Source organism: Pempheris klunzingeri, chromosome 14 (assembly GCF_042242105.1).
Source record: "Pempheris klunzingeri isolate RE-2024b chromosome 14, fPemKlu1.hap1, whole genome shotgun sequence".
Lineage (NCBI taxonomy): Eukaryota > Metazoa > Chordata > Actinopteri > Acropomatiformes > Pempheridae > Pempheris > Pempheris klunzingeri.
Window position 1 is genome coordinate 967,385 of NC_092025.1, and position 18,607 is coordinate 985,991.

The 18,607-nt window shown below is 41.0% G+C and overlaps 2 protein-coding genes across 3 annotated transcripts; one reads left to right on the plus strand and one right to left on the minus strand.

The window, feature by feature from the left end:
• Positions 1-936: 936 nt before the first annotated feature.
• Positions 937-7,453, minus strand: ube2g1a (ubiquitin-conjugating enzyme E2G 1a (UBC7 homolog, yeast)). Its single transcript, XM_070843308.1, has 6 exons — positions 7,259-7,453; positions 4,992-5,094; positions 4,746-4,843; positions 3,253-3,431; positions 2,948-3,067; positions 937-2,208 (listed from the first exon to the last, which is right to left on the minus strand). Exons 1-5 carry the CDS (start codon positions 7,302-7,304, stop codon positions 2,981-2,983), a joined length of 513 nt encoding a protein of 170 aa, XP_070699409.1. The 5' UTR covers positions 7,305-7,453; the 3' UTR covers positions 937-2,208; positions 2,948-2,980.
• A 2,956-nt stretch (positions 7,454-10,409) lies between these two features.
• spns3 (SPNS lysolipid transporter 3, sphingosine-1-phosphate (putative)) lies at positions 10,410-18,277 on the plus strand. Of its 2 annotated transcripts, none has more exons than XM_070843894.1 (13): positions 10,410-10,565; positions 11,358-11,604; positions 11,691-11,756; positions 11,989-12,125; positions 13,505-13,656; positions 14,003-14,069; positions 14,166-14,308; positions 14,719-14,871; positions 14,961-15,150; positions 15,830-15,895; positions 15,987-16,085; positions 16,927-17,098; positions 17,731-18,277. In XM_070843894.1, the coding sequence occupies exons 2-13, from the start codon at positions 11,379-11,381 to the stop codon at positions 17,796-17,798; spliced, it is 1,539 nt and encodes a 512-aa protein (XP_070699995.1). In that variant the 5' UTR covers positions 10,410-10,565; positions 11,358-11,378; the 3' UTR covers positions 17,799-18,277. The 2 variants fall into 2 exon arrangements, with proteins under 2 accessions (XP_070699995.1, XP_070699994.1); XM_070843893.1 differs by having other exon boundaries at positions 10,411-10,561.
• Positions 18,278-18,607: the final 330 nt, after the last annotated feature.

Sequence of the window (18,607 nt, forward strand, 5' to 3'; positions counted from 1 at the left end):
ATGGCAGCTCAGCAAGTCTTTTTTTTTTAAACTGTACTGATCTGGAGAATATGGAGGACTTCCTGTGTCCTCTGAATCAAAGCGGTGTGTTCGATGCAACTGGTGAGAAGGTTGTTCAATTTATGTTGCCTTCAGGTGCCTCTGTTAAACTCCAACATCCAAGATAAAAAGTGGTGCATTAGTGCTTCAGTGGATTCAAGCTAAGTCAAGTATCCATAACGCTTCAATTACAATAAATGTAAAGATTGACTCATTTATTGCGAGAAGCGTGTCTTATTAATCTGAAACTCCTTTTAAGATATGCAGTAGTTCATCAGGGGCCACACAGGCTGTTCTCTGGCAACACGGAGGGGGTATTCTACATTTTGTGTCAGAGGCTCAACCAAGATAAGAGCTGATAAAGTTAGTCACCTGCTCACTGAATTTTTTTTTTAAACAAACTTTTATGGATAAGGTAGACAAAATATGGTACAAGCTGTACTAATGTCTAGATTACACACTTGCCACATAATTCTGTTTTCTGTCCGTAGCTATGATAATTCACATATTTGGCTGAGTGGTCTGTCATCAGTGACAGTGGATTCATTCAGTCACTCTGACCCTAAAACAAGTAAAAATGTGTGAATGTGACAGTTGATTGGCAAAGTTTAACAATCTAATATGGCACAATGCCCTAATTTGTGATAAACCGTTCACATAAAGAACATTATACCAAGATAAATGATCTGAAGAGTGGTTATGCTGAGAAAACACGTAATGGCATTTCACCTTAAACCCATTACATGTTTTTTGTAATAACATGTAGTTTGTGCGATGAGAAGACTTTGTGTACATAAAAAGGTTTCTGCTGCCTTTGTCATGAGCAGTATGTAATTCATGTTGTATCCAAAACACGGCTGAATTAAATACACAGGTAAATATTGAAAAAAAGTCATATTTTAGAAGAGCTCACTACAGGTGACAGGTTTCATAACATGAAAAATATACATCAGTATTTTGTCTTTGTACATTAGGCAAAACTGCAATAGTTCAGTGAGCAGAATAATCATGAGATTGTGGATCAGGGGAAAGAGCAACAAAACAAAATGGGCACACATACTGTATACACAAACACTCAAACATTCGCAAACAAAATCCCAGAAACATTCAGCAAAAAAACAACCAAAAAAATAAAAATACAATAAAGCATGCATAACAGTTCCTACTGAAGACAACACAGACGAGGAAAAGAGAGGCTGCTAAAATAACAGAATGTTGGAGAAGAGGACCTCAAACTGTATCAGGATATCAAAAATTAACATGTGTACATTTCATACTAGGGTAGTTATTGCTACACCAAATTGTTACAAATACCCTAATTATACAGATTCCCTGTGTACTGGCTATTAAATAAATTCACACATAGGCGGTACACAATTTCTCCATCTTTTTTCAACATTTTTTAACACTTGTTCAATGCAGGGTGAAGTGGCCAAGCATTTTATTAGGAGGCACTTTTGAAAAAAGATAAACAAAATTGAGCATGCACAAAAATTAAGGGGTATGTTGCCTTTTTTTAAGTCAACTGAGCAGGATGGTAAGACTTCAAATTGAAAAGAAAAACAAAATCCACTCAGGTCCACATACAATGTTGAGTTGGAGAACAAGAACAGCTGTGTATTCTAATATGGCGGTATTCCTTGAAAAACCCATCATCGGTCATGTCATGCGTGTCTCGCTCGAGTCAGTCAAGCTCTTCACAGGAGACATTAATCCAACAGCATCACACTTCTCTATTTACGACCTCCCATTAAAACAACCTAAAGAAAACTAATGCATGCTGGAGTGGAGAAAGGGAAAATGGACAAAAATAAATCTATGTGAACCAGCGCTATTCATTTGGTCTAAGTGTCTTGATGGATGGAAAGGGAGCTTATATATTATCCGGTTTAGTCTGTGCTATATACACGTCTTTACAATATCTTCCTGAATGTTGAAGCAGTTCATAGACTTGAAAAATGTTTTATCATCTTCTGGGGTTTTTTTGTGGTTTTGTTTTTTTTGAGTTGGCACTTGCTCGGCGGTTTGCTGTCAGCCTTGGTAGTCACTGTTATGTTCTATTGCAGCCTACAGTAGCCAGTCTGTTCCTGCCAAAATAAAGGAGGACAAGCCTGGCGACAGGGTGGAAGAGTGCAGGAAACAGTGCCATGTTGATTTTCAATTGGAGACCTGTGGGAAAGCACACGACAAACAACAGAAACAATTCGTTAGGAAGTCATGAACTGGCACAAACAAAGGAAGAAAATGATGTGCTGCATGTTGGAACACATGGATGTGCGTGTTTTATTTGTCATATAGTCAACATGTGCAGTAAGACACTTTCAGTAAATGCAAAGTGTAAAGGTTATACTCCTTGTTACTTTTACACACCCTCAGATGCCCCTCAGAGTAAAATGACTGCTTCAACAGATACAAACCCTTTCATCTGAGTGGCCAGTTATACTGTGACAAAATCCATTTGTTATCATGAAGCTGCTAAATAATCATTTTCAAACAGTGTACCAGAGGGGTTAATTGAAGTTAGCAGTAATCATAATGTTTGTAATGATGCTATAGAGGCAGATGGGTTAGATCTACATTTAAGGCACAGGTCATAATTCTTTATGTTGGAACAATGTGAACATCAACGTGTACATACACTCAGTTACCAGGTGTGTTTAACACCTCTCTGTATGATGCCATACAATTTAAAAGCACCACAGCCTGCAGCCTCCAAAAGGATTTTACATTATAACCTTCTTGACGCCAGGTACCATTTGAGGATTGTTGTATTAGACTGCATCAGTTTTAACCGTGTCTACAAGATGTTTTTGGTTAAATGTTCCGTGTACAACAGGCAGACATTTCTGAACAGATGAAGCTAGTTTGTGGTGAGTGAACCAGAGAGGTTAAAATCATGAGTACTTGCCCTGAAAACACGAAGCTAGATCCTTGCTAAATATCACTCAAACGCAGTCTCTTGGCTTTTTCGTACACAACGGGCAACTTTCCTTTTGAATGCGCCGTGTCTGTCCTCCCTCCACTCTTTCTGCAAAGGGGAAAAAGGAAAAGACTTATATTCTATAATTATGACAATAAGAGTATTTGAAGTTTCTGGTTTAAAAGGGAGAAACATTTAGACAAGAGATGACCATTAGATGTGGTTTAAAACAGAAAAGTTCATCCATTTTATTCAAATACCATTTCTAGTCACTTTTTAAGAGGTCAACTTACTGCTGCATCCACATTGGCTGGTGAGTCACCATTTGGGTCTGCCAGCATAGAGATAACGCTAATCATGATGGTTTCCACTGTGTGGATGGGCAGCCAGCGCTCCTCTGGTTTCTCGTAGCCGTACTTGTCCTCCCCGGGCTCGTGCAAAATAGAAATACATACATCTCCATTCTTGTCAACTGGAGGAAAAAAAAGAAAACGTGTCGAATTCAATTTATGAAGCAGAACATGATCCTCCCCCACATCCTGTGGTGTAATGGAGTTAGTGTTTGCATTTAATACTCATGTACATATGTAATGTAGCCAATCTGCTACCAGACTGAAACTGATGATACTGTTTATGGACAGTGCCTATGAAAAATACCTGCCTCCACTTTCATTCAATATCTATCAGAGGCACTTTTACAGTTACAGGCTTGAGTCTAAAATATGTGGATAAAGTCTCATCATCTTTGCACAGTCCGGTTCCTTGCTATTCTTCTAAGACACTCGCAGTTTTATTAAATAGTGTGGCAGTAGTGTGGAGCGTCCCTCTACATATAGTACAGTTCACTGTTGTCACGGACATCTGGAGTTTGACATGGCTACTCCAGGACATTATCACTCTTGTTTTAAACCCATTCCTGCCAAACTTATCCTTGCTAATTCCATAAAACTAAGAAAATATGTTCTATTTACTTGTTTTTCTACTTTTAATACTAGTAGAAAATTATAGTTTTAATCCAACATGTGCAAACACTTGAAAGTGAAAACGGTAAAAGGCATTTGATTGTTAATGTACTGTAACACATTACCTTTAACTCATTCACATGTTCTAAGGAGTAGTGCTTTAAAAGGCAGCTGAAGATTATGAACTAAAGCACCGAATGGGCATTGAGAGAGACTGAACTCCTGTTTAATGAACTGCATGTAATTATTCCTTGGCATCAACGCACATCACAAAAGGTCCAATCCTCAATATTTCTAAAAATAGAAACTTTAGAAATGCTCAAAAACTTTTCCATGACTGTTCAAGGGCCTGCAGTAGAATTTCCATGTAATGTGTAAGAAATTATTACTACACTGGACAAATAGGACTTTGTATTGGACTTTATCTTATTGGATTTTAGTGCTTTAGAGTCATTAAGTCAAATTAAATGGAGGATAGTGGGGGAGGAATCATGAATTAAATCATGAATAACTTCACGGCAGTGTACAGATGAAGTGTGATAGTAAACAAAATGTTGTCATGCATCCACACTGGAGAGCTGCGTTACCTCAGCAGCTACAGAAAATAAATCATTATGTTACATTACATGAAGGTGAAGCTAAGGGAGGATTATGGTGACAATTCATTTCATTACACACAACAGAAGTCCATGAGCTGTCCAAAACCTTCATGGGTTTTACCAATTCCATGGCTTCTCCAGGCATGGGAAATGAGATTTAGAGATTCTATGACTTTTCCAGGTTTTCTATGCCAGTGTCATTCAGTGTGCTACAACTGTACCTACCATTAGGGTGCCAAATATCTGTGATAAATTTCATTTTAGGTGGCCTGAGAGGGTAGTCTTTGGGAAATGTCAGATGAGCTTTAAACACACCACCTTCACTGTGAACAAAAAGGAGAAAAATCACCATCATAAGTAAATGCTGTACCAGTTTTAAAACATACAATCAACAGAGGCAATAAGGGTTGTTCAGAGCTCCACATTACAACACATCTCTCCTATTAAATCCCAGGTACGAGACAGACTTACTACAGCGTGTCTGGAGGCCCAATGATAAGGACTTCCCATCTGTAGAGATCATTATCCTCGATCAGGCCTGCTGAGAATCCTTCCACTGGGTTTTTGTTCAGCTCTACATAAAAAACAAATGGCAAAGTCAAATCACCGCTAGCTCACGTCATAGTACTGACAGTATGTTAAGCAGACTTATGCTGTGCTTCTCTTAAGACTGCTGAGAGGACAACACCGCCCTTGTCTTATGAGGCCTTGCTTGGGGGTTTAGTGAGAAGCAGCATGTTGCTGAAAGCACACACCTCCCCGATGGTTCAGGGCCAACTCTTCCTTACTCACCAGATCACACTGTAATTATCCAGATATACTGCACTGTGAAACTCCAAACTTGATTTCATTTTGCAATTAATTACATTAATTACAGAATAATTACACATTCAAATACCTTAGCCACTAATATATGTGTTGTTAGAAAACAGATTCTGACCAGAAATCAGAAATCCTGTAGGAGATCAAGGGTGCTATTAGGCGACATACTGAGGTACAAACATGACAGTCCCATTTATTTGTTACCTGGACATCTCTATTACTACTATGAATTCAGTTTAATCTGACACAATGGGCCAAGGATGAAAAGATTCCAATATTGTGCACTTCTAAACTATGAAGAAGAAAGAAAAATTCCTAGATTCAAGAGATCTATCCATCCAGCCATTCAGTCTAAACCGCTTATCCGTAAGGGTTGTGGGGGGAGCCAATCCCAGCTGACACTGGGTGAGAGGCAGGGTACACCCTGGACTGGTAGCCAGCCATTCACAGGGCCAACACATTTAACCTGTGTGTCTTTGGACTGTGAGAGAACGTGCAAACTCCACACAGAAGTGTTCGAGGCTCAAACCACAAACCTGCTGTTGTAAATTTCCCCCTATGGGGGATCAATAAAGTCTACCTAATACTTTCTTGGTGTGAGGCATCAGTACTCCTAAGCACCGCACCACTGTGCTGCCCTCAAGAGATCTAGAAGAACATAATCTTACCAAAACACAGACCCATATAGATCCTCATCACACCCCCCCCACACAGATGTTATGCCATTAAAAAACACTTCTGTCACCACTCTGACATATTTGACCCAATCTGCATGATATGTCGTATATTTGGATATTACCCAACAAGGTTCTTCATGTTGTGTTTTTCTGCAGGAAATACCTTGAGACGCCTTTGATCATTCTTTAACTCAGAATGATCAACTCCAAACGATCCTGATTTAAAGGAGTTTTGCCAACAGCTGACAGTACAGCAGCAATTTCTCTCAGTGGCCATGAGGACAATTCAATTAGGAAAAAATGGCATAATAACTTTAACAGGCACAATATGGAGGTTTTCAACAGCATCTACACCTTTCTGGCATTAGGCTGGTTACCTCATTCAATCACGCCCTGTTACAAACCGGTCAGGTCCACGTCAATCACCCATCACCATGGAGACATCTACAGAGGACTTTGACACATCTTGACCAAAAGCTGAACTGTAGCTTAACCCTGGCGGTACAAACCCAGACCTGATGTGCCCCTTCTGGCTAATGTCAGGACAACTTAGCAGCAGACTCTGATAAAACAGCGAACAGATAATGCGAGATTAAAGGTTAGTTAGCTTGCTAGCTTGACGCGTTGAAGATGACAACAGCTAACTTTAGCCTACAGATGTAGCGAGTTGGCTAAATATGTTAACAATCCAATACGGGGAGCCAGGGGAAATGGGTCAAGTGGTGCTGCGCTGCTTCAGTTTATTCATAAATGTTGTAACTGGCATCGTGCTAATGAGATACCGCCAACTCGTCAGCACCATGTTCCTTCAGAAAGCCAAACACCGCCTGTTAAGCCGGGTGAAATACATGTAAACACATCGGGTGAGTCGGGCCAGCTAGAGGCTAATGTTCGGCTAGCTGCTTTGAGCTAGCCCGACAGTGGGAAGTCGTTGGGACTTCTGACAGCGGCTTTCAGCTCAAATCGGTATGCAGCGTCGACACAAACACCTAAATAAGGCTGGTCCCCCCCGGCGCACTGAGGACGGTCATTTGTCACGGGAGTTACGTGTCTGTCGACCTGCACTGTTGTCGTCTCCACGCTGTTTATTCGTCAGGGGACCTTCGTGTTGGTGCGGAAGGTTCAAGAAAACAGTTTGCGCTAGCGCCACCGTTTGAATCACAGCTAACGTCGGCGTTCGCGTAGCTGCCATCGTTAGCTAGGCACCGCCAGCAGCTAGCACCACCACGCTTTACTGACCTGCGAGCTGTCTCCTGAGTAACAGCGCTGACTGGGGCTCTGTCATAGTGTAGCGGATGTAATGCGGCTATGTTCAATGGTACTATTTTGAGGTAACAGCGTTAACTTAACGTTCACCACACAGCACTCCGTCCCCTCTATTTTCCGTTTAGCATTCTCGTCATTATTCTTCTTCGCCGTCTTCTCCTGCTGCTACAACCGCCGCTGCTTCTTCTTCGTTGGATTTTTACAGCAGCCGGTGTTGTGAATAATGCATTACTACCACCTTCTGGATATTTTCTCTATGGCAGTTTTCTTTTTTAGGTTTGCTGCAGCAGTCCTGGCCCTTCACTCAGAATAAATAAAGATAAAGTCAAATAAAATCCTTTTCCTTCGACCTCTTCAGTCCACCACAGTTTTATCCCTGTGAGCGATTACTGGCATCATTCACCAAAACTGGTCAGATGTTCTCCTGTAATGTGCGCCGAACTGTTGAAATGACAATTTCCCATTCTTATTCTGGTGGTTATTACTTTCATGAGTTGAATCTAACTGATGCCACCATTTGTTTATTTTCTCATACAGAGCTTTTTAAGATGACAGAGGGCCAAGGATAAACCATGGGCTCTCGAACATTTCATAAACCTCTAAAAAGATTTCCTAACGTCAGATCATAAATGTGGGAATGTTGCTACTGGCCATAAGGAAAATTACCCAAAGACTAGATGACCGTTTGTGCCGGGGCGCCCTTTCTATGGGAGAGATTTGTCATTGTCATTTTAGCTCTGAATATAGGCCAGAATATATTGTGAGCACACTGAGTACAGCTCAGTGTTTTTTTCCAAATAGGAATAGGTCATGTAATATTTAAACAATTCAATACACTTTACTGTATTTTACTGTTTCTTGTGGCACATTATGGTATGTTCCTTTAGGCCTATATGTGTTACAATAAGAAACTGGTGAGACTACACACTGGAACTCTTTCAGGGGGGAAATTTGGATCCTGTAGATCCTTTTAGATCCCTTTTCAGCCGAACATGAAAGAATAAAGAGGATTGGACTGTTGATGATGATCTGATGGCCATGCACACTTTTGAAATCAGTCATACTTGTGTTGTCTTCTCTGGAGGTTGAACAAATCTCAAATGTATGATTCTGAGAGACTGTGGAGGATCAGGGTTGTGTCTCTCTTGGACAAAGGACAAAGTGTGAGTACAATACTTGCTTGCTTTATTCACTGGACTGCACCTTTAATCTCCCCATCAAATCACTTAGTATAAGCCTCAGCCTGTAGTCATACTGAAACACTGAAGCCAGCTCCATCAAACTGGCTGATGCTGGATGCTGGTGCTGACTGCAATGCTCCTGGTAGACACTAGATGACAGTGACAGCTCTCAACAAAATGATAATAAAACGTACTTCACAATAACAAGACCTTTACCGTGGTTGTGCTTATCATCACCCAGTACTACACCTCTACAGCTCCTACTAACAATAATACCAATAATGTGGAAAAATAATCACAATATTTACTTACTACTACTGAGAACATGCAGTTTGGAGAAGCCTAAAACAGGATAAATCAAACAACATAGAGTAATTTGTTTTTTTAGGCGCACACATTTTTCTCTCTATCTCCTTCAATGTGATTTTAACAGCTATATTCTCATTTAACACTCACATCCGTGATGCATCTAAAGGTTAGAATGATCTCAGCACATGGCGTAGCTTGTTTTAACACTGAAGGAGGAAGTGAACTGGCTGACTGAAGGAGTCTGCTTCAGTTGAACTCCTGGAAGTAGCTGACAGTCGATCCTGTGACTGTGCTGTGGGGTCAGGTCTTGGACCAGATAGATTTATTTTTATATTTTTTTACAAACGGTGGCCTACTATAACAGCTGCATGTCCAAAGTTAAATGGTAATACTATTATCATATCACTAAACCAAGATTTCTTTTAGGTTTTATGGCAGTTAGCCTGGTGTTCAGAGACCCTCAAAGAGACACATGTGGTCTTTTAGTGATTCTCCAAACCTGCTGATGAAAACATCAATGTTTTTGGGTAAGATCTTCAGACAGAGGCTTCTGTTTCACAATGTGCTGTTAAAGATTGGAAGCTTTACTATCTCACAGGTAAGCTGCTATTCTAAAGATCACGCTGGAGAGCTGAAATAAGAGAAGGAAATGTTGACAAGAGTGACTTTCAAAGTCGCTTCAGTCTTCAAAGTCTTTTGACAAAAGTGTCTGCATGAATAGTAAAAGTGGAATGTTTATTTTCTATGTAGGTTTATGGAGTACAAAAGTAGAGTAAAGTACAAAATAGAAATGAACTGCAGGGAGAGTGTTTTTGTGCATTAAAACTTGTTGGTGAAAATGTTTCATAGAGCAGATTAACGCCATTCACTCTAATTATATCCACGGGTGACAAGGCGCTATCTTTTTATGGTCACAGCCTCACTTAACATCATCATATGCAGCATACCACCAATTAAACAGCTGTTTTGATGAGGTCCCAGTTAAAACTGCCCATCGTCCCTGCTATCCAAAGATATTTTAGGGCACACATTTCTCTCACTTGTAAAGAAGAAATCAAAAGTTATTTTGGGCAATGATCAGTGCTGCCTTACAATTATTTGTTACCTGTTTAGACAAAAAGATTGGACTCACTGACACTAAAATTAGGCCAATATCTCTCTTTCAGAATGCAAATACACAAACAATTTCCGCTTCAATGACAGAACCGCAAACCACCTATCACATCTATAGCTTACCGCCGGACACCCACATGCATCCTGTCAACCCTTTTGTCCTTCTGCTGTGTGAGCCGTCTGCTAAAAGTTCTTACTGAAACAGGCCAGTAATGATTGTGTTTTATTTCCTGCTTTATATAAAAAAGAATGAAAAGTCAAATGGAAGAAAAGAGAAAAATGAAAACAATATCTATTATTATTATTATTATTATTAATAATAATAATAATAATAATAATAATAATAACAATACATTTTATGCACCGATTCCTCTCACGGTAGTCAAAGACACTTTACATAAGTAAGTTAGATCCTAAACAGCAGCACACTAAAACATATATTTGACATGCATATTTGGCTTGTTTACAGCAGCGAGGATCTGTGTGAAAGCATCTGACCTGCCCAGAGGGGGCTGGTCCCTTCACTAACTTAATATCTCTTGAGGCATGTCAGAGCCGATGCCTCTATTCACTTCTTCAAGCCTCAGAGACACACTGGGAGCCACAGCGTCCGCTGACAACTGCAAATATGGAATGAACTGAGAGGATTACAAAAGCAAGACATAACCAACAAGTACGTGAGTCTTTTTTGATTGTAAATTGAATAGACGGACGACTGTTTATGCCTGTATGATATCAATACATCAGCAGCTGTATCAGTGTGAGTGGGTTTGATAAGAAGATCCTGGTTTTAGGTTCTGTCAAGCCAAGGCTTTGTTACTGCACTGACTGAGTGACTGGCAGAGCGCATCGCACAAAAGCCAGACACCACATTTCAAATGATCTATTAAACTGTCTTTTCCTTGTATTTAGTACAGGGAGCTGAAGTCCTTTCATGCTCTACCTAAACCCTTCCATCTTTGGGTTGTTGGGATGTTGTAAGAACTTTTGACATAATTTGTTTGCAACAATTTGTTCTTACTCAGTTGTGTAATTGCCTTTTGTGTCATAAGGACTCTTTCTAAAGTGTTCCCACATGCCACATTAACTCATTTCCCACAAACCTGATTACACATGGGGCACAGGACTTCAAAAGTAACACAAGAAAGTAATGCACGAAATGTCGTGCACTTTTCACCACGTGCCATTAGGTTGTACAGTGCGACAGTCACCTATTGTTCTGTGATGTAATCAGACTTTATTTCAAAGGTGAAAGCAAGAGGAGCTGTAATTTGGATCCACTTGTAGAAATGTATTTCCCCCACTCTGTATACAGTATAAGCCTGTCCTGTCACTGAGCTTTATTGAGTTGAGCCTAATTAGACTTGTTGCCAAACTACTGTGCACACACTGCAACATTATCATCTGTGGTGAGACAGCAGAGGATGAATGATTTCTCTAAAACCAGGACATACATTCTCCATTTCCAGGTGAACACAAAGCTGCTCACTATGGATCCAAAGGGATCAGTGACATCCCCCCGGGACAGACCAGTACCGCGATGGAGTCTGGGATCCAGTTCTGGTCTGCATTATGGCTCTTTTGTAAACAGCCTTTCATCACTCACACCACAGGCGGTGGATGAACCAGCCATATCACCCAGACGGGCCTACTTAGCTGTAGCTGTGCTTTGCTACATCAACCTGCTCAACTACATGGAACGGTACACAATAGCAGGTTAGATGAACTCTTGTGTACACATGACAAGAAACGCCATTTACTGCCTCTAATTATGTGAACGTATTGTTTTTATCATCATATAGGGGTACTTCCTAAGATCCAGCTATTCTTTGACATAAGTGACAGCACAGCCGCACTTCTACAAACAGGTATGATGACACACAATCACATGTCACTTGAAGGTTCCCTTTTTACCATGCATTACTTAAGATGACATTATGCAACTTGTGCTGCAAGTGAACTGTTGAAACAGGGTTATTCAATTAGACACACATACATAGGTACATAGTGTTTCAGTCAGAGATCTGAGTGGGGTCTCAACAAGTCAAGTTACTTTGTCACTTTATAAAGATGGAATTCATCCTATTAATGTTCTCACAGTCTTCATCTGCAGTTTCTTACTTCTGGCCCCTCTCTTTGGGTATCTTGGTGACCGCTACAACCGGAAATACATCATGGTTGGTGGTCTGAGTATGTGGCTGGTGACTGCAGCCGGCAGCTCTTTTGTCACTAAGTCGGTAAGTAAGAAATAGATGTGTTAACATGTGCAAGCACACACACGGAACAAGAAATGAGAGGCAACACCTTACCACTTCCTACTGTATGCACTTGGTTTTCTTCCCCTATCATTTGACCTCTTCATTTATTCACTCCTCAAAAGTAAATTAGATTAAAGTATTAGATGTAACATTTGTGATTCTAGATGCTCATCCTTAAGGTGAAGGGCAGATTTTCACTATTATGCACTAATTATACAGCACCTTTCATGATTAACATGCAGCTCAATGTGCTTTACAAGAAATTATGAAACCAGTTACTCAGGTATTAAAACCAGAGGACACGAGAAGCAAAATCTACCAAGAAATAAGAAAAATAAAACAATGACATAGATAATAGAAACAATAGATTATTGTTGATTAAAAGCAACATCACAAGAGTAATTCCTGAAGTGCCTCAACACAAGTTGCTTGTCTGGTTTGTTGTGGGGGTTTGCTCCAAATAATAACAGAGGGCTGCTTCACCACACTTTTTCTACTTCACTTTTGGTACATTTAACAAGCCACCACTACACAACCTAAGGAAACACACGCAGATGAGCAGTCAGGAAGGTACGACGGTGCTAAACCAAACCAGCCACTGACAAAACTCCAAAAACACCCATAAGCTTCACAGGGAGACACAAATGACTTGGTTTCAAGTTAAATTCTTTCCAAAGAAGCAACTTACTGAATGTCAACCACCACCGGCAAGTTTTTCGATGCATATTATTATATCATTTGGTCGGTGGATTGTACTTTGTAGATTTTCCAACACTCAGTGCTGTAACACTACATTCACCCATTCACACATCATTCATACACTGATGACGTGCAAGGTGTTAACCATTCACATGCTGAAGCACAACCTCAGGAGCATTTGTGGGTTCACTGTATCGGCCAAATACTTGTGGACATGTGCACTGGAAGAGGCATCAATCGAACCTCCGGTTTACAAGCCGCTGTTACACTGAGCCACAGCCACCACAACAGTGACATGGTTATGCATACAATGATATGCTGAGGGGAACAGCTTGTGTTTTTCCCCAAAATTCCCGCCCATGCTCAAGGCTACAAACATACAAAACGTATATAGATAGAAGCTTAAGCAAATTCTACACGAGTCAACAAACTGTCAAAAGTTTTTGTCAATTTGTTCAGAGCTCAACAGAAACCTGAACATGACTTATAGTAGAGAGATCCCACTGTATCCTGCAGTTTCTTCTGGAAATAAATGTGTTGTTGATGAACTCTACTGCCCGCGGCTGTAAGAACAGCCAGTGTTAGACTGGTAGAGGATCCTTGTATTGTGGACTGCAGCTTGTTGAACTAGTTCTATGCTGTTTTCTTGACCTTTGCAGCACTTTTGGCTTCTGATGCTGTTGCGAGCTCTTGTCGGGGTAGGAGAGGCCAGCTACTCCACCATCGCTCCCACCATCATTGGTGACCTCTTTACTGGGGCTCAGCGGAGTGCCATGATCTGTGTCTTCTACATCTTCATCCCTGTCGGAAGGTTAGACTCAGTCTAGGTCCACAACTGTGGGCTTTTTTATATTTACATATATATGTATATATAAAGTGTGTCACATTCTGGAGATTACAAGTTCAATGCAGCACTTAAACTCGAAAGTCATGTGACTACACCTTTACCACATATAGAAAAAAGAATCATGACAACATCAAGTCTCACTGCCAATTTAATCACAATATGCCGAAATATGAAATGGGCTGAAAAATGGCAGACACCAGTACAAAGTGTTTTTTCTTTTTCACGCTCCTTTAAACAGTTCAAAGAGGTTTTATTTTTCTTTGAACACTGCAGAATAATCATATGGTTTTACCATCGTGTGTGTTTCCAGTGGTCTTGGGTACATAACGGGGGCAGGGATTGCCACTCTCACAGGGGACTGGCACTGGGCTCTCAGGGTGAGAACATCATCATCAGTACATAGAAAAGTCAGCTGAGTACTGGCAGAGTGATAGATGAGTGATAGATGTCTTACTATTTTCCTCTGTTATCAGTTCACTCCCATCCTGGGTGCAGTGGGACTCGTCTTGCTGCTGTTCTTCTGCCCTAACCCACCCAGGGGTGCGGCTGAGACCCACGGAGAGGGAGTTACTGGGCAGAGCACTTACTTGGAGGACCTCAAGTATCTTCTGAAAAAGTATGGCATGGAAACTAATACTGGTTTGATACAATAGCCTGGCCAACTGACTGAGAGTATAAAAAGTCAGGTTCATTAACTAAAACAAACATTTTTGATATGGATCCCTTAAATGTGATATTAAAGAACTGTGACTAGTATATCTACTGAATAGGACATTTAAAAAATAAAAATATCAGAAAATATCAGTACTCTGGGGGACACTATGTAATAATGTAATAAGTTTCTCTATGAAATCAAATGTGTTTTTGGTATTTCTGTATTGCAATAAGCTAATATCAATACATAAATTGGCCTTGCAGATTTATTGGCCAGGCTCTAAATATGATGGAAATGCTTTGCAGTAAATTTACAGTTTGTTTTTTTGATTGATATTTACTCATTTTCCCATTTTATCACTCTGACCCTAGTAAAAGCTACGTGTGGTCCTCACTGGGAGTGACGGCTACGGCCTTCCTCACCGGAGCCCTGGCTTTCTGGGCGCCCACTTTTCTGTCCAGAGCTCGGGTCACTCAGGGACTGGTCCAGCCGTGTGAAAAAGAGCCCTGCGACCGCACAGACAGGTGCAGCATGACCTCTGACCTTCGTGTACTTCATATCCTTTGCAGTCGCATCAGAGATTTAACAATGCTGTCTGCCTCCGCCCGTGCAGTTATGTCTTCGGAGCTGTGACAGTGGTGACGGGCATTCTGGGAGGGTGTCTTGGCACAGTCCTATCGAGGCGGTTAAGGGACAAGGTGCCCAATGTGGACCCACTCATCTGTGCAGTAGGCCTGCTGGGATCAGGCCCCTCCCTCTTCATCGCCATCTTTGTGGCATCAGCAAGCATTCACGCCACTTACGTAAGAGACAAACGTCTGTCTGCTGGTGTCCTCCAGCTAGATGGTCTTTTTCATGAATGGCTCTCAGGATGGCAGTGTTGGTCTGTCTTTAGTCTACGCTCAATTATCAGAATCAGAAGTATGTGAACACATACAAGGAATTTGACTTTGGTTTTCCACTGCTCTCGTGTACTTACACATAATCAGACAAAAGGGAGACAAGAGCAACAAACAAAATAAACACACATTTAACTTAAGCAAAAAAATCAACATTTTTGGTTTATGTACAATATAATTATGTGAATATATGTCTAAGTGTAACCTCCTTCCAGTTTAGTACTGAATGTACCACAGTTTCCAAGGTGGTGGAGGAAGGACAACACATGAAAGAGCTGCCTGTACCTGTAGACCTTTGAAATGTCTTGAAGTTGTAAGGACAATAGGGCATCAACTGAAAGAAGTAGACCTCTTTCAGTTTGTCAGAAAGTAAAATCCACTGAACTTTAATTTTCTTTTCTAGTCCACAGTTTACGTGGACAACATGATGAAGTGTTGTAACAAGCTTGTAAACGATATGTAATCGTGTCAAAAGGTGTGACACGGGAGGCATCGTAAAATTCAAGCTGTGAACTCATGAAGTGATTATTGAATAATTGAATAATTAGTTCATTTGATCAGTTGCTTGAATGTCTCATTTCAGGTGTTCATTTTCTTAGGTGAAATGTTGATAGCGCTGAACTGGGCTGTCATGGCTGACATACTGCTGGTGAGTATGAGTGTGAGTGGGAGTGGGAGTGAAAACACGAAACAATCTGCTGAAACTTGAAGCAGATGACTTGTGTTACTTTTTCCCTCAGTATGTTGTTATACCAACCAGAAGGTCCACAGCTGAGGCTCTCCAGATTACAGCCTGCCATCTCCTGGGTGATGCTTGGAGCCCTTACCTTGTAGGAGCGGTGAGAAACCACTGTTTCCGTGTTCCATTGAGGATTATTGCTGTCATCCCACTGTAGCAGGAGCAGAGGCCGGGGTTTGTTGTCACACTTTCCAATCTCATGTGAACTGATCATCATCATCATCATCACAGTTTATGATAATCATTCCTGCATTAGAGGGAAGCTGAAGGTCGTGTTAACTGATTTTAACAGCAAGTCATTAACAATCAAAGAGATCTCATTGTGACAACTCAGAATCAGAATCAGAATCAAAAAGTTTTATTGTCATTGCATCGGTAGTGCAACGAAATTTGTTGTGCTAAAAAACCTACAATACCCCATGTGACATACACACACATTGTTTAAACCATGAATGTGAATCATGATCATTTTAATGCAAAGTAATATGAAGGAGTTTACAATGTTGAAAAATTCTAGCTTTTATTGACGCCATGGTCTCAATATAACTCTTTAGAAATGAAACATTTAATGGACATCACAGGTGAGACAACCAGCCCCACCTGACCTCCTCCTATGCTGCTACCATCTGTATTTAACTGTATTCAACTGAAAGGTAGACTATAACTAAAGCCACTACCCTCCTCTTTTTAGTAAATGTTTGATAATGACATCACCTTCAAACTTTTATTACAAAAAACAACAGCAACATGACGATTACTCTGAGCCATGAAAAACATCCTCACCTCGGTGTTTCGTGGGTTTTAAACTAAATGACCACATAGAAATGAGCATAAAGCCAAAATGATTGACATCAGCATGAGGAAACAGCGCCCTCTAGTCTGGCTGTAACCAGGCCTCTGACAACCAACCTGTGACACGACTAACTCCCTTCTCCCTTTAGATTTCTGATGCTTTACGCCGATCTAAACCTGCCAGTCCTGGCTGGAGCTTCCACAGTCTGAAGTACAGCCTCCTGGTCTGCCCTTTTGTGGGGATCCTGGGTGGACTGTTCTTCCTCATGACTGCCCTCTACATCATCGAAGACAAGAAGGCAGCTCAGCAGTTGGTCGAAGGTACAGCAAACGGCTGGTTACTGTCCTTTTCCTCTCTTGTGAACAACTAAACAGTGACAGAGGTCCCATGCTAAAAACCAACGTGCCCTCACATTGTGTTCTTATATATTTTAGTGCAGATGTGTGGCTGAGGCGCTCTGGCACATGATTCGGTCCTGACCATTGTGTTTGTTGGCTAATGTCACACACATGCTTGAGCGCCCAGCCCTGAACAATAGTCCGTCTATTCGACTCAACTCAAGATAGCAGCCGTCCTTCTGCAGTGAAGAACAAATTCTCCTTATCTGCGCGCATGTCCCAATAACACATTGGCAGTCTAGTTTTTCTGGCATCTCAGAGACAGGCCAAACGAGATAAAGACAACATTGTGCCTCTAGTTTTGCTCTGAGTTGGCCTCATTCTCTCCATTCTGTTGAACTGTGAACTGGTTTGTGAGGCAGCTGCACCAACAGGGCATCTTAAGATAAGAGCTGGTTCCCTCCTAACAGGGTGTGACTGAACCTGCACCAACTAGTGTGTGTATACTTACACCTGGTCACTACCAGGTGTGTCCATGTCATGCTGATCAATGCTCTCTAAACATGTTTTAAACGTGTGTGTGTGTGTGTGTGTGTGTGTGTGTGTGTTATCAGAAGAACTCCCGTCACAGCAGGCTCCGGCACCTGAGCCCTCCGTGGAACTGAGCAACCGGGAGAAATGAGTGAAGCTGGACGAAAGCGAACAAGCAATTAATTTATCTGTGAATATTTAAAGTTAAGCCGCTGGTGTGGACAACGGGATGTTGGAGTGGAAATAAAGATTCCCTTTGAAACACACACTGATGACAGATGCTGAGAGAACGCATCAATTCAAACGGTCACACCATCAAAAGCCTTTTTTTAATGCTCAGGCTTAATTTGGATTGTCTACCGATGAAGTCTGGTCACTTTTGTTTATACAGTATAAAATATCTGTATAACATAGAGGATGTCTCTGGCATTAGACTCACATAAGGAAAAACCACCTTAAATGGGAAATGAAGGAAACACACCCTAACTTATTTGGCGACCTGTTACAGTATTACTACAATGCTAGGCTACCTCCCATTCAGGGGCATTGTGCACTGTGGGCGAAAAGTAAACACTTCTGTTTTCTGAATGGAAATGTGAAGCGTTTGAATAAAGTTCAAGTGAAAATGTTGCCATGCATTCCCTTCCTTTCATCTATCTATCTATCTATCTATCTATCTATCTATCTATCTATCTATCTATCTATCTATCTATCTATCTATCTATCTATCTATCTATCTATCTATCCATCCATCCATCCATCCATCCATCCATGATAGCCCAGCCCTAAGAGAGATGCTTTGCTGACACCAGGATTTCAGAATGGCCGGATCAGTTGATCAGCCACTTGTTTTTCTTTCTTAATGATTCTCCTGAATTTAGCTGACAGCTGTCTGCACCACTGAGGCCAGTTTGGGCTGCAGACCCCCGTCTTTCTCCAGCTCCATCTAGTTTGTAAACG

Coding starts and splice junctions, on each gene's coding strand:
- spns3 (XM_070843894.1), top strand. CDS start 11,379: ATGGATCCAAAGGGATCAGTGACATCCCCCCGGGACAGACCAGTACCG. Junction 12,126..13,504: donor GCTCTTTTGTCACTAAGTCG/GTAAGTAAGAAA, acceptor TGACCTTTGCAG/CACTTTTGGCTTCTGATGCT. Junction 15,896..15,986: donor TCATGGCTGACATACTGCTG/GTGAGTATGAGT, acceptor TTTTTCCCTCAG/TATGTTGTTATACCAACCAG.
- ube2g1a (XM_070843308.1), bottom strand. CDS start 7,304: ATGACAGAGCCCCAGTCAGCGCTGTTACTCAGGAGACAGCTCGCAG. Junction 5,095..7,258: donor ACTCAGGAGACAGCTCGCAG/GTCAGTAAAGCG, acceptor TTTTTTATGTAG/AGCTGAACAAAAACCCAGTG. Junction 3,432..4,745: donor AGATATTTGGCACCCTAATG/GTAGGTACAGTT, acceptor TTTTTCCTCCAG/TTGACAAGAATGGAGATGTA.